Here is a 15,964-nt window from a genome sequence, read left to right on the forward strand (position 1 = left end):
GCCCGATCCCAGTCCTAAACGGACAGTCGGACATCCCTCTCACAATCCAGGACTGCTGGCTCCCAACTGCTTGCCTGCCTGCCTTCCTGATTGCCACTAACCGCTTCTGCCTGCCACCCTGATCACCCCCTAACCACTCCGCTGCCAGCCTGTTTGCCCCCAACTTCCCTCCTCTGCTGGCCTGGTCACCCCTAACTGCCCTTTCCTGCAGGGTTGATCACCTCCAACTGCCCTCCCTTGCAGGCCTGGTCCTTCTCAACTGCCCTCCCTTGCAGGCTGGGTGCCTCCCAACTGCCCTCTCCTGCTGGCCATCTTGTGTCCACATGGGGGCAGGATCTTTGACCACATGGGGGCAGCTATATTGTGTGTTGCAGTGATGATCAATCTGTATATTACTCTTTTATTAGATAGGATAGAGGCCTGGTACAGGGGTGGGGGCCAGCTGGTTTGCCCTGAAGGGTGTCCCTGATCAGGGTGGGGGTTCCCTTGGGGCATGGGGCGGCCTGAGCGAGGGGCCTGTGGTGGTTTGCAGGCCGGCCACGCCCCCTGGCAATCCAAGCAGAGGCCCTGGTATCTGGAATTTATTTTCCTTCTACAATTGAAACTTTGTAGCCTGGAGCGGAGCCAAGCCTGGGGCTCCCTCCGCGGCGGCAGCCATTTCTGTTGGGGTTATAATTGAAACTTTGTTGCCTTAAGCGGGTGGGCCCGGCCAGGGTGTGCAGAAAGCTTTGCTTCCCCTGTTGCCAGCGGCAACCCTGGCCTGCTCTCTCAAGCTCCATTCTGACGCCATTTCTGTTTGAATTTGTTTACCTTCTATAATTGAAACTTTGTAGCTTGAGTGGAGGCTTAGGCCTGCAATGGCTGGCGGAAAGCTTGTTTCCCTCTGTTGCCTGGGAAACCTTGCTCTCTGTAGCTGTAGCCATCTTGGATGGGTTAATTTGCATACTCGCTCTGATTGGATGGTGGGTGTGGCTTGTGGGCGTGTCAGAGGTATGGTCAATTTGCATATTTGTCTATTATTAGGTAGGATTACAAAGAGAACACATAGTTCAGTCTTTAAAAACAAAAAAACACTTTCAAAGTAGGTTCTCAACACCACCACCCAAAAAAGAGAAGCTTTGCCGAGAGTGAAACATAGCATTTGACCCTGTTTCCCTCCCAGCCATGACCAGATTAGCTAAAAAAATCCTGTACTGGGAGGAGTATATGGAGCATAACACTGAAGAAGATTGGAAGCCAGGGAGGGAAGGATAGATTTGATGGGAGCAGTGGAAAAACAGCATCAGAGTGGGCTGAGTGCCATTTCAGTGGACAGGAAAGGAGGCTTGGGCTAGAAGCCAGGAAAGCTGTTATCAGAGCAGCTTTTGAGGGCTGCCTACTGCCTACATATGCATCATCCAGCAAAGGACACCAGCTTTCCTCCGAACTTCCTGATAGTGAGCCTAAGACGCTTCTGTCAAAGATGGAGGGTGAAGTTGTGGACCACCTGGTACTGTACAATCTTCCTCTCTCCATTCCTCCCTTCTATTATACCCCTAGAGATTTTAGTCTGCAGGGCCCAAGAATCTGTATTGTAGTAAGCACTGTGGGTAACTCTTATGCAGGTGGCCTCTGGTACTGGAGTACCATTGCCCAGGGAAACTCCCATCAGCAGCACTTGTTAAAAATCCGAATTTATGGGCCCCATACCAGACATGTAGAATCAGAATTTCCAGAGAAGGGGTCTGAGAGTTTATTTTTTTTAAACAAAGACCCCAGGTGATTCACAGGGAAGTCTGGGAAACTGCTCGAGACTACTTTTTATTTTCTGTTTTTCTGCAATGTACTTAAAAACATCTGTTTATAATAATTGCATTTTGAAAAAATCAGTACCTCATGGAAAAGAACAGATTACAAACTATATATTTTTCTCCAGTACAGATTTCTCCACAGGGCTGAAGATTCATAATCTGTTTATGTGGCATTTCTCCTTGCAGTCACAAAAACATCTTAAACTCAATGTGTTCAAATTGAAATCACCCGCTTCCCCCAAAACCCAACTCTATTTGTGTTGCCACATCTCAATGATAGTAGCATTACTATCCACTCACTGTGCCTGACAGAAATACTGTCATCTCTGACTCCTCCCTCTCCTTCAATCCCCATTCAGCCCCACCAAATCTAAATTCATCATCAAAAGCTAACATTTGCTTTCCTAAATTGTTCAATTTCCCCCTGTTAATGTAAAATAAACAAACAAACAAAAACATTCAAACCTGTAAAGAATTTTTGTGTTTATTTGAGCCAAACTGTCAACAATTGCCGGGAAGCAAAACCTCAACGTATTGGGATAATGCTCCGGAGAATGGCAGGTTTTTACCTTGTTTTTATAAATTACCATCAAAGGAGGAGCCATAAGTGGGTTACAAGAAATCCATTGGTGATCAATTAGGGAGATGGGAGAAAGCAAAGCAGGGGAGGGGGGAGAAGGGGGAGAACCTCTGGGATTTGATAAAAAGTGAAATGATGGACACATGCTTGTTTTTTTAAAAAAAATATATTTTGTTGATTTTTTTGCAGAGAGGAAGGGAGAGGGATAGAGAGTTAGACACATCGATCAGCTGCCTCCTGCACCCCCCCCCCCCCCCCCACTGGGGATGTCCCTGCAACCAAGGTACATGCCCTTGACTGGAATCAAACCCAGGACTATTCAGTCCGCAGGCCAACACTCTATCCACTGAGCCAAACCGGTCAGGGCGACACATGCTTCTTTTCTATAGGTGGATACAGAATAGTTAACAGTTGACAATTAACATGATAACAATAACAATGGGGGGAATTTGTGGTCTCCAGCTAGTTGTTACTAAGGAGTCTTGAAAAAGGGAAATTACAAGTTACCCAGACATTTCACAGGTATGCTATCTTAGATGCAGAAAGACAATAGGCTCAGTAAAGATCGAAGTTGATCTTTGTCAGGGAAAATAGTGGCCTAGGAAATGACTACCTACTATAAACTTTTAGTTAAATTTTTAATTTCAGACCATCCTTGTGGTTACTTTAGGTCTTTGAGTTTGCAAAACCGCCATACAGGCCTTCCCTGAACTAGTCAGGTAGCATGTGGCCTTTTTTTTTTTTTTTTCATCCATACCCCCACTTGTCTTCATCTCCTTGTTCCCACCCCAACCCACTTGACTACTACCAACACTAACCACCATCATAAATCCTAATTGGTCCAATGCTGGCCCTGTTCATATTCTCACATTGCAGCTGGAATGATCTTTTCAAAACACAGTTCTGATCAAATTCCCTCCCCACTTTGTTCTCAAGAAAAAGATGAAGGTTCTCAGTATGGCCAGCGAGGCCTTGCTTAGTGTGGTCTAAGTGCTTCACACTGTAGCACCCTCTCCCGACAACCTATGGCCTACTAGGCCACAATGGCCTACTTTCAATCCATCAGGCTTTATAATGTTCCCTCCTGACAAAATGCCTTTACATAAGATGTTCTGTTTCCTTTTCTCGGTTCTTCAGTTATTCATCCTTTAGATCTCCATTCCAGAGTGACTTCCTCAAAGAGGCCTTTCCTAAACTTTCTGACCAGGTCAATGAATGACTCCACTGTAAGCCCCATAGCACCTATCTCTTGCAACTTTCATTTATTTCTCTAAATACACGTGGCTCACCTTTTAGAATTCCTTTGGCTAGAATAGTTTCCTTTTGCATCTTTTCTGGTGCTCTTGCAATTTCACTTCCTGAGAATCTATCGCAGTATAATTTTAGAATTAGTAGGCAATAACTCTAATATTTGGACGCAACTAAGCACCTCTTTCATTGGCTTTCCCACATAACCTCTGGCTTATTATTTTTGAACCTTTTGAACATTTGTCTCTATCACAGTACTTATTTTTTGTTTTGTTTTCTTGAAGGTTTCTTTCACTAGTGTCAGTAGCTTTAGGGCAGCTATTTTATTTATTTCAGTATCCTCAGCACTTCACACAAGGTCTTGTCCTCAATATTTAGAAGGACCCCTGTAGCTTGTAGTCCAGCCATATAGTGCACATGTCGATTTCTCAGCTTGTAATGTCTTCCCTCATTGTTACCACTTGATATAAAGGAGGCAGTGGGTACAGTGTTACCTTCAACAATAAAATCTACTTTTCAGTTTCCTCATTTGTGGGGAGGATTAAAATGATTCAGTACTTCTCTCCCTCTCCTTGCCAGGCCAAATCTCTGCTCTTCTAGAGCAATTACCTAGAGAATTTTGTGGCTGGATTAGGTTTTTGGAACCTCATCCAGCTAACTCTTCTGTTTCCCACTTCCTGTTTCCTTCCCCTTTGCAAATAGACTCTGATGGTTCAATTAAAACTAGAGAATAAATCTTTAGCAAGTGGAAAATATTTCCTACCTATTCTTTTAGAAAAGAGATCTTCCTGAGGTGAGATGTAGTATTTGCATAACAGCACAGGCCTTAAAAAAAACACACACATGTTGAAATAGCAAAGGTTGAAAAACAAAATGCTTAATTTCTATATTAAACTAGGTGAACTGTTTTCATGTTCTTCTAGATTCATGAAGTGCCTGACCCAGAGTACACGACAAGTAAACTTTGGTTCCCTTTCCTTCATTCTGTTACCAAAGATTTTTCGCAGCGAGGACAAGGAACTCCACAGAGGATTATCTGGTAGCTTCCAAAATAAACTATTCTAACCATGTAGATACCACGATCAGTTTCTTTTCTTGCTTGTTTGCATGTTAAAACAATTACACTCTAAAAATCAGCGCCACTTTTTTTACTTTTAGAACGTGTAACCCATAGAACAATCCCATGAACATGTTTGAACACGGGGTCAAAAATACAATGCCACAGGGGTCATACACGACAAAAGCTGTTGCTGCCGTTTCTCCACCCTTGTCCATGTTACCTTGTGTGGTTCAAGGATCTTGTGATTTAGGACTGTCATTCCCATTGGACGAGGAAACTGAATGCCCGCTAGGCAATGTTTCAACACTGAGGCAAACGGAGGCTGGGTGGTTACTTTGTGTGGTTAACTTTGTTTGGGCCCAGGTCTGAGGACCTTAGAAAGGAGTGTTTTTGAGGTGAGGGTTTCAAGAAAGAAAAACTCGGCTTACGTTGTCATCTCCATTTTGAAATCAGCCTCACGTGGCATCGGAAGCTTACCACACACGGGTGAGGTAAGTTCTCAAGTGACTCTTTGACGTCCTTGGTGATAGGAGCCTCAGGCTCTCCTGGCCGTTTTCGCACCGCTTTTTTTTTTTTTTTTTTGGGGGGGGGGGGGGGAGCTGGTCTCTTCCATTACGTGTAGCAGTAACTTGCTCTGCTACCCGCTGGATGACGGCGACCAGGGGGGACTCAGCAGGGAGGGTTACCTTCCATCCGCACCCACCTCCACCTTCAACCCCACTCCTCTCCCGTGAGGGTCTAGGGCCACTTTCGGGCATTTTCTTTCTCCGAGGAGTTTTGCAGAACGGGCTTTAAAAGCAGAGGAGGAGGCAGAGGGAAAGGGAGAAGTAGCTATATGGGTAAGAGTCAAAACCAATAGCATCACACCTCTGAGTCGCGATGACCAGCACTCGCCTTGGCTGTGAAGTCACCGGGGGAGGCGCGCTCAGGCCAACCGCCCGCTCGCCCCTCCCCAACGGCCCGCCCGCTCCCAGTCACGTGACAGAGCGGCGCGCACCGGCCGCGGCGCCGATTGGCCGGCGGCGGGAGCGCGGGGTTTGATGGGAAGGAGTTGGCCGGGCCGCTCTCTCTGTCAGTGGCGCCTGCGGCTTGCTCCGGAGGCGGGCTGCGCGGTGGCTGCCTGAAGCTGGCCGAGGTGGACGCCAGCGCCGGGCTGTGCCCGCTTCTCGAAGGTAAAGCGCTTAAAGTGGGGGCACTTTGGAGGGCTTGGCAGCGGGAAGGCGCGCTGAGCTTTTTTTTTCCTGGGAAAGGCGCTCCTGGCTCTCGCGCTCGCCCGCCTCGCAGCCCCCGCCCCTGCCGAGTGGCCTAAGCGCTCCGCGGAGGCGGCCGGGCAGATCCACTCCCTGCCGCGCGCCGACCCCGCCTCGCCACCCGGGCCCGTGGATTTCCCCGCACAATGGCCGCGGTGGTTCTGGAATGCGGTAGACCCCTGCCTTCCCCCCTCGGGGAGGTGGTGCCCAGCCCTGCTCTCGGCGGGGGTGGGGTGGGGCGGGGTGGCGGTGCCGGAGGTGAGCTGAGCTGAGCATCGGCTCTTCGGCCCACCTACGTACGTGGAGGCGAAGGGTCAGAAGGTCCTCCGCCACGCTGTGGCTTCCAGTGTCCTGCCCGGGTCTTTCCGAGTTGTCCGGAGGCGTCCGGAGTTGGGAAGAGCGGGAGGGACCGAAAACTGTCAGTGTCATTCGGCTCGGCCCCGGCGTGTGGGCGTGGATTAGGTACAGCGTAGAGAAGCCTGTGTACAGCTGTCGTCCTGATTTGAGGAATGATGGGCCACGGAGCGGGTGGAGGGAAGGGCCGGAGTGCTTAGTTGTCATAAGCTTGGCAGAAAGAAGAGCACATCGAATCCACATCAGTAGTTTTAATTCTGTAATAGGGTGTATGGGGGTTGGGAGGGAATTGGGATTGGCGAACTCAGTTTTGCTGATGGTCCCCTCACATGAGTACTAAGTAAAACCTGTGACTCACTAACTTTTCCATGTTCTGCTTTTCCTAATTAGCTTCTCTGGTTTGCAATGCCTAGTGTCAACTGTTTGCTCCTTTCTCTGGGGCCTGGGTGTCACCATTGACAAAACTAACCCTATTCCACAGGCGTTTGTGTGGATGTGAATAGGCTTGATTTCAGTCTCATGTTCAAACTGGCAGGGAGTGCTAATCTCTTATCCTCAGCTGTCCCCATAGTTCCGTTTTAGGAGGACCAAGTTGATTTTGAACACATTTAAAAAAATAACGAGTGATGCATTTAAAATTAGAATTTTATATAGTGTTTATATATTGTTAAGTTGAAAAAGTATATATGAAGAGGAAGACGTTATTGACTATCATATAAAAAACTTTCTAATCAAATAATCATTTTTGGGAGTGTTTAGTTCAGAATGAACATTGACCTCCCATGAAGACCAGAACGTAATCATCATATAGTAAAAGTGCTTTTGGAGGTGTACTTCTTTTCAATAATTTTATTTTTAAGCAATAAGTGTGGCAGTTTGGGGTATTTCAGAATTGCCTTTTCAATTATGTACTTGAAAGTTAGAGTTTTGGAACAAACCACTTTTAATCTTAAATTGAATAGTACAATGTGTTACAGAGGTTCTGTTGATAGTGATTGAGTAGTTTCTACTTACGTTTTAAACTTGGTAAACATAAAACTAAACTTTGCTGTTAAAGGCCTATATGTTATTTTAATGGAAGAATCTGCAGAGTATTTTGCTTTATATTGTATACTAAAGATGAGAGCAATACAATTTCAGTAAAAAGCAAACTGCAATTTTATTTTTCAATTTTAAAGTTATGAAACAGGTTCTTTATAAAAAGTTAGAAAGAAATGTGTTCATATTAGAAGTACTGTCTGTACTACATGTGTTTTCTGGTAATAGTAATAACAATGGCTACAATGCACTTAAATTTTGTTGGATACTGTACCAAGTGATATATAATTTCATTTAATTCATACAATAATTCTGTGAAGTATAGATATTTTTGCCACTTTACAAATGCAGAAACTGAGGCTTAGAGAGTTTAATTTACCCAAGATCACATAGCTAGTATGTGCTTGAGTCATATTTTGAACCTAAACTTTTTCTACTCCATTATTTTAATATGACTTGAAATGAGCTGAAAATCTAAAAATAACATGCCCCAAGATTTAAAATTTTGACATCCAAACCTGACTGTGAATTGCAGTTAATAGAAAAAAACATCAAGTACTATGGGGGCATTATTATTCATTGAAAACATGTTAGATGCACCTAGCTTTTAAGGTCATGTCAAGTCCCATTATGATATCAGAGTGGAAAGAGACTCTCTGTACATGTTCATGGAAGAGTTCTTGGGGATAAGCCACTTGAAATTGAGCCATCTGTCCACTCAAGGACAAGCAGATTGATTTATGCTTCAGAAAGAAATGCTAGTTATTTGGTTCCAATGTAATTTCCATGTGTTGAAAGGAAGCAGAGATGGGCTAGCAGTGATCATAGCAGTTAAAACAACAATTTGTATTGAGAAATTAATGTGGGTCAGGCACTGTTATAAATCGTTTAGAAGGCATTATGTCATTTAAGCCTTTAAACATTTAAGAGGGTCCTTAACTATCCCTCCTTTGAAGATGAAGATATTGAGTAACTGAGGATAACTTATTTGCCCAAGGCTTTGTAGTAAGTAATGGGTCACAGGAATTGGAATTAAGATGTTTGGGTGGCAAGGAGGAAAAAGTGTTTGAAAATAGAAGAGGTATGAAATTAAAGCTATAGAGAAATAGTTGATTTATTTAACTTTGTTATGCTTTTATATCTTTATAACATCACATGTGCATTATAGTAAGTCAGCTTCTTTAACAAATACCAGAAATTGATAGGAAAATTGCTGGAATAATGAGGGTTTACTGGTTCTTTGATTATGAGCCTGAAACATAGATATGGCATTTAATGACTGTTACTCTAATGTTTTACAGGACAAATTGAAAAGCACAATCCTCTGCTTCAGGGATCTTGAAGGCTAAGCCATAGTTTGTTTCATTAATTCCAAAACAATTATCCAAGCAAATAATTGATGTCAAAATCCGCTGTTAATTGCAATTTTATGCATATATTTAACATTACACTTTAAAAGTGATATACAATAAACAAAGGAAGTGCTTGCAGGTTTCTAGTGTCAGTTCTGCTTTTAGCTGGAGTTGCATGATTTTGGCAAACCATTAGCATCTCTTCCACGCAGATTTATGCATTCAAAGTTAATCAAATGAAGGAATCGGGCTACATGATATACTATACTAACACTGTCTCCTGTGTTTATAACTCATTTTCCACTTCAGTATCTCTGTTTACCAGCTATTTGAGAATGGCACAGGTGCTTTCATGTATTTTACATATAAATATTTCAATCTCATATATAAACTAGACATATTTCTGATTTTGTGTTATTGGGAATAACTGGTTGCTTTAAAAAAATCAAAACTAAAATGTGTCTGGTTCTAATATCTTTGGGGCCTTAATAAATTACTTCACTTCCCTAGCCTCAGTTTCCTCATTTATAAAATGGAGCAATAGTAGTATCTAAATGATAACATTCATGTAATAAAGCATTTATTTTAGGGCCTGCTAGAGAGTAAGTGCTTAGCAAGTGTTTAACTGATACTATCATTGTTGTTTATTACTTTCAAATATTAAAATTCTGATTTGTGGTGGCTACAAACTTAACTTGGCATGTAAGTCTGTTACAAATCAAAATGTGTAGGTCAGTGTTGTACAAAACCAGATAACCATACATTAGTTTCAAAATAATGGGATGATGTATACTTTGAAAATACCAACTTAAAGTGGTTCATCTGAATCTCCCCTCCCCAGTCATCTTTCTTGATTATTTTTTAGCATCTTAAGGTTTTAAGGTCTATTTAATGTCTTAACTCAGAAATTTATACTTTCATTCATTAAAGTTCCTGGATTTCCTACAACTGCATTTAGAAATTTGAATACTGAGTTAATATTGAAGGATTAATAATATTTAGATTGCAACTTAAATATGGCTTACAACATTTGTTATATTTATAAACTTCAATTTGGGACAGATTATAGTTACTTTTGTCTATAAAAGTTATTCTGTAAGTGAAAGTATTTTATAGTTAGGCTCTTTGTTACTTCTTTAACCAAAAAAGTCCAAGATAGGTATGGCTTATGCTAATTCTAACCTATTAGTAGTGTTGCAGAGAGTACTTTCTTGGTACTGGCATTATTATTATTATTTTTTATTACATATATGGTTTAAAAAAATGTTAAGAATCATGACCTAACTTTTTATTTTATGGAAATGAAATAGTTTTATACATTGGCAGTATGTAACTATAACCTGGTAAAATATATATAAGTTTGAAAGTGTACTTTCACTGGTTCAACTTAAAAGAATAAAAATTTGTATAATTATTGACTGGTAAATTGATTTAGAATATAATTGCTGATACATTTTCAAGCATATGGTAATATAATACATTTCAGAGTAATAGAAAAACAACTAAATGAAGAGGATATACAGATAGCTGACATGAAGATCAACTAACTTGAGGGTGACTTAGACACAGTTTTAGAAAGAAATGTTTATTTGGGTTTTAAACAGTAGTGAACAGATGAGAATTCTGAAGAAAGAGTGGCTTTTGGCCATGTTTTTTCTGAGCTATTGGACAGATCACTAAACCTCTTTCACTTAATTTTCTTGTAAAATGGTAACAATGAAGGCTATTCTGTGAAAAGTGATAGCATTATTAACTCTAACTTACAGAAAAGAAAATTAAGGTTCAGAAACATGAAATGATTTACTCAAGGTCACAGGTAGCCTTGAAACCCTTGTTTTCTTATTCAAATCCAGTTGGATTTTTTAAAATATTTATTTATTTATTTATTTATTTATTTATTTATTTATTTATTTATTTTTATTGAGGTATTATATGTGTACATATCTTACCATTAACCCCCCTCCCCCCCCCCCCGCCTGGATTTCTATATTATTAGTTGTAAGGTGATATTATCCTAAACATTGTAAAATACCCTTAATTTCAAATAACTAGTTGGAGACAGCTGAAAGAAAAAGTTATGTTTAGTCATGTAGAATGAAAATAATAGATTAAAACTTTTCTGACAAGAACAATATGGGGGATTTACTTTAAAGAACAGAAAATTGCAAAGTAGTATGAATATACACTTCTAAAATGCCTTGCTATTAAAAAGCTTTTCCAGCTTTATCTTCACTTTTAAATATGTCCTGGCTTGGAAGAAGGATTTTTTTAAAAGATGGACTCTATCCCAAGACTGTCTAAATTAAAATTTCACCTAAGTGGAGTACAAAGAAATTAATCTTCTTTAGTATTTTTAAGGAGTACTACAACATCTAAATTTTATAGTGGGTAGGCTATGTGTTGTAACTTAAACTTTTTTAAGTGCTTGTTTTATTTCTAGCTGTGAATTTCTTTGGACAATTGATGATATTTATCATTGTGCCCAGTTTCTACAATTAAAAGATGGGTGGATTATTTTCCCGATGGAGGGTAAGTTACTTTTCTTTACAGTCAGTTTTTTAGTCTGATATGAAAGTGTCCAAAAAAGCTATTTGTGAAAGTCTCCTTTGTGATGTAGACTTGAATAGTAGATTGATATTATCCCTGACTTTAATTTTTCTTTCTTCTCTTACAAATTAGTTTTTTATTTGGACTTTAGAGTTCTACTTGCTATATAGGTATCTAATGTCTCTGTTTAACAATTATTTCATTCTGACTTATGAATTGTTTTTATTTCTCTATGTATTCATGTACGAGTAGTTATCTTGTTTTCTTCTCATAATACCTAAATTTCAATCTTTTTTGAAAAATAGTTGAAATTAGTATTTTATACAGTACTTAAAATTTTTACAGGTTGTATTTCTTTGCTTAAAACTTGTCGCAAATATTTACTGAAGTCACACTAAATATATACTTTCAGGAAATATAGGTTAAACAGATTTAAAAATGCAGTCTGATTTTAATTGGTTAAGTCTTTAGAGGAAATAGCTCAACTTTAGAGCTAGAAAATATAAAATACATTGATAAATGTTTTTCTCTAATATAAGAGGAGGTAATGTAGCCTAGGAAAAATTACTTCGCTTATTTTAGACTCCTTTTTACCATAATAATTGAGTCTGGTACTACTTGGTACAGAATTTAGTTTTGAACTATTGCTGGAACTGCTCTGTTTTGGATTGGCATTATATTGACCCCTGGCCCCCTTTAGAAACCTTTTTACAGAAGATCAAATTTATCTATTCTTTTGTCTCTTGTGTTAAGTTGGACCATATGAAATTGCCAATTTTCAACAGCTTTGACTTACATAAATAGCAATTTCATATGGTTCAACCTAATGTTAGCAACTCTTGTGGGAACGACAATGAGTTGATACTCATTACCCACTTAGATTGTTCAGTATATAATTGGTAAACATTTTCTCCAGTGTTGTATGAGTCATTTTGGCTGGTTTTTATTCTAGGTGGTATTAAAAACACCTTTAACAAACAAGCTCTGCTTTAATGAAAGTATTTTTAGATGCCCTTTTAAAATCTGGTTGTCAGAAAAGTACTTTAGGAATTCAGAATGATTTTGACCTCCAGAGTCCTAAGTGAAGTTTTAGCAATAGAAAATCAGACTAATTTTAGTCTTGAATTTTTAATATATGAATTTTTAAAAATAATAATATCTAAGAAAAATTTTCTTGGAGGAAAATTTGTTTCTCTTGATAAAAATATGTTCTGTTGGGTTTAAGAATGGTAAAAATTGAGCTATCAGTTAAAGGTACTTATAGGACTAAAAAGACGTTAAGTGGAAAATGCTTATTTCATCTTATATAGTCTTGTTTATAATTATAATTTTTATTTAAATCTAAATCTTATTTATAAATAAACAGGAATATATATTGTTTGATAGCATTTGAAAAAACAATTTTGGGTTAAAGTGTTCTTTTATGATTATATAAATCAAGGTGTTTCTAAATTTGTAATAAGTTTTAATGCTGTGTCTCATTTCTGTTTCTGTAACAGACAAAACCTTCAACTGTAGAAGTTCTGGAAAATATAGATAAGGTAAGTTCTTTGTCTCTGGAGTGTTTTAAATCCATTTTAGGTATTACGTAAATATTATTTTAGTATATATTATTTTGGAGACTGGATCTGGTATGGGAATTTAGAGATGATAGAGAATAAGCATGAAAACTCTGATGTTACATAATCTCAAAAAAATCCAGTCTATCACTGATTTAAGATTGTGCCAAGCGATAGAGCCTGTTCTAATGGAATTAGATGTATATAGCATTGTGTAAATCAATGTTACAGATAGGATAAAGTAGATTATAAAATAGTCTGCAACAATTTTTATTAGTCTGCAAACTTCACAGCTTTTTATGCTTTCTATGATTATTAAAAATGGCTATTTCATGGGAATACTGAGAGTGATGAATGGATTGAAAGAATATAGTATAGATCACTGTTTCAATATTTATTAATTCTTTTTAAAGCCAAATATTTTATAGACCTTATACATGAGAATTACTATTTGTTTGATTTAATACTATTTATTGATGCTATTTTCATACCTCCAATTTTTGCTAATTTTTGCTAGGTTAAAAATGGTATCTTAATATATTGCATTTAAAAAAGTGATTTGTCAGAATAGGTATTTTTATTTATTTTTAATTTTAGTTTTTCATAATATGTTCTTGTTTTAAAATATTAAGGTATTATATTTCATTGAAATTTAAGAGTCTTTCTATATAATCTCTATCATGGGAAAAATTTTTGTCAACATGTTTATGAAATTTGAGATTAAATAGTATAAAATAATTTTTTCTTAACAGGAAATTCAAGCATTGGAAGAATTTAGGGAAAAAAATCAGAGACTACAAAAATTATGGGTTGGAAGATTAATTCTTTACTCCTCAATTCTCTATCTGTTTACATGTTTAATTGTATACTTGTGGTATCTTCCCGATGAACTTACAGCAAGACTTGCCATGACACTCCCATTTTTTACTTTCCCATTGATGTAAGTAAATTGTTCTTTTTATTGACGTTTTCTCTTTCTGATTAGACAGTTTTAATATATTTAGTCTTTTTTTTAATTAGAAAAAAAACAATGTCTCAGATTGAATAAATATGCTTTGTTTTTGCATTTTGAAAAATATTTCTTTAAAAAAGTAAAATGATGTTTTAAGTCTTTTCTTATAGTTCAACATACTTGAGGAATATGACCCAGTCACATTAGTAAGAAGGACTCTATGGCAATCTTTTGTGATTCCCTAATAGAGGTCATGCTTCCCTATGTGTATTGGGCATGGAGTGGGCATTTCAAATTGTGGGTAGTGGCAAGTGAGGGAGGGTTTGTAAAACAAACAAACAAAAAAACAACTGCCCCAATGATTCTGAATATATTCCATTCATCCTACTTGTTTTCCCCTCTTTTTAATCACTGCTATAAAACAATTGGCCCTTATGATAGAAATATTTTATAATATAGTCCACTATAGAAGATGTATTGTGATTGGAGAATTGAATAAAAAATTTGTCCATTCAGTCAGTACACCTTTATGGGTACCAATTGCATAGACATTGGATTATAATGGTGTATGGTACACAAAAATACAGAATTTTTGACTGTAGAGTTTAGACAGCATACATTAAATTAAGTACTAAGTATGATGAATATTATGAAAAAGAAGTGCCAAATGCTATGGGAGGATTAACGGGGGCCCTCACACAATCTGGGGAGGACGTGAGGGTCAGGAAACGGCCTTTGTATTCATTGTTGCCACAAACTTAGTGGCTTAAAACAACACCCATTTGTTGTATTACAGTTGTGAAGGTGAGAACAGATGGCTTGACTGGTTCCCTGTGTAGGGTCTTACAGGTGTAAGTCAAGGTTATTAGCTGGTCTGGGATCTTATCTAGAGTCTCTGTGGGGAGAATCTTCTTTCAACTTCTGCTGTATCTTTCTGACTCTTCTGCTGTATTCTGCCCTTGGGTGTAGAAACCTCTGCTTTTAACGGTTTAACAGATTATATTAGACCCACTAGGATAATCTCTCTGTTTCATTTATTTATTTGTTTGTTTGTAAATATGTTTTTATTGATTTCAGAGAGAGGAAGGGAGAGGGAGAGAGATAGAAACAGTGATGAGAGAGAACCATTGATTGGCTGCCTCATGCACAACCCCCTCCTGGAGATTGAGCTCACAACCAGCTGGGCTCAATGTGTTCTTTAAGTCCTAAAAACAACATCAAAATTCAAGAGTTGAGAGATCTCTCTAGTAATTCTCCTGTATAAGAGAGAATAAAAAATGCAAAATCTGTAAAGTAAGAGACAGCACGACTTATTTAAGGGTCAAAAAGATAGGTATGTCTGGCATTTGTAATGGAGAGGAAGTGAACTTTCAGAATCAAAGTAAGATCTAGATCATGGAGAATCATGGAGAAAAGTTTGAATTTCATTTTGGGTGAAATGGGAAGCTTGTAAAGGTTTTAGTGGAAGAATGGCTTGCAATTTAAGTTAAAAGGATCATGAGTGCTGCTTTGTAGAGATTAAGAGGAGGACAAGAGTAGAAATGGGGAGGAGACTATTATAGAAGTAATCTAAAAATGGAAGATGAGTTGGATTGCTTAGTGGCAGTTGGAGATGCGTAGATGACTTGTAAATGTTTTGGAAGTAAAACTGAGATAGTTTGATGGGAAAAAGTAAGAGGTAAGGGAAAAGGAGGAATCAAGGTGGTGATTCTAGTTTTTTTGGTTTGACATGGAGGAAGGATAGGATCTTTTTTTAAATATATTTTATTGAGTTTTTACAGAGAGGAAGGGAGAAGGATAGAGAGCTAGAAACATCAATGAGAGAGAAACATCCATTAGCTGCTTCCTGCACACCCCCTACTGGGGATGTGCCGCAACCAAGGTACATGCTCTTGACTGAAATCGAACCTGGAACCCTTCAGTCCGAAGGCCGATGCTCTATCTACTGAGCCAAACCAGTTAGGGCAAGGATAGGATTTTTTTCTTAGGGATTACTATAATAATTTTTTTTTTTGTCTCTTTAGTCTTTAGTGCAAGGTATCTTTTCAAATTGGAACTCCTGGAGCTCATAAAATTTTAACTTTGTAGGTAGAAAAAAGAACCAAAAATTGAGTGCATATGTATTACAGAATACTAGTAAATGTCTTGCCATTTTATTTTCCTTTGGAAATCTTTTGGAATGTTTCTTACTTTAGGTCTAGTAGCAGACTTTATAATGCTGTGCTGCTTTCTCT

At 38.4% G+C, this 15,964-nt stretch overlaps 1 protein-coding gene across 2 annotated transcripts in view; it reads left to right on the forward strand.

The window, feature by feature from the left end:
• Positions 1–5,709: 5,709 nt before the first annotated feature.
• LNPK (lunapark, ER junction formation factor) overlaps positions 5,710–15,964 on the forward strand; it is an 80,269-nt gene continuing 70,014 nt past the window's right edge. For both annotated transcript variants that reach the window (XM_079781757.1, XM_079781758.1), the window contains exons 1-4: positions 5,710–5,850; positions 11,113–11,201; positions 12,719–12,760; positions 13,531–13,718. In XM_079781757.1, coding sequence (XP_079637883.1) covers positions 11,175–11,201; positions 12,719–12,760; positions 13,531–13,718 — 257 coding nt within the window. In that variant the 5' untranslated portion in view covers positions 5,710–5,850; positions 11,113–11,174. The remainder of the gene's footprint in view (positions 5,851–11,112; positions 11,202–12,718; positions 12,761–13,530; positions 13,719–15,964) is intronic.

This window comes from Cnephaeus nilssonii, assembly GCF_951640355.1.
Source record: "Cnephaeus nilssonii genome assembly, chromosome: 10".
Lineage (NCBI taxonomy): Eukaryota > Metazoa > Chordata > Mammalia > Chiroptera > Vespertilionidae > Cnephaeus > Cnephaeus nilssonii.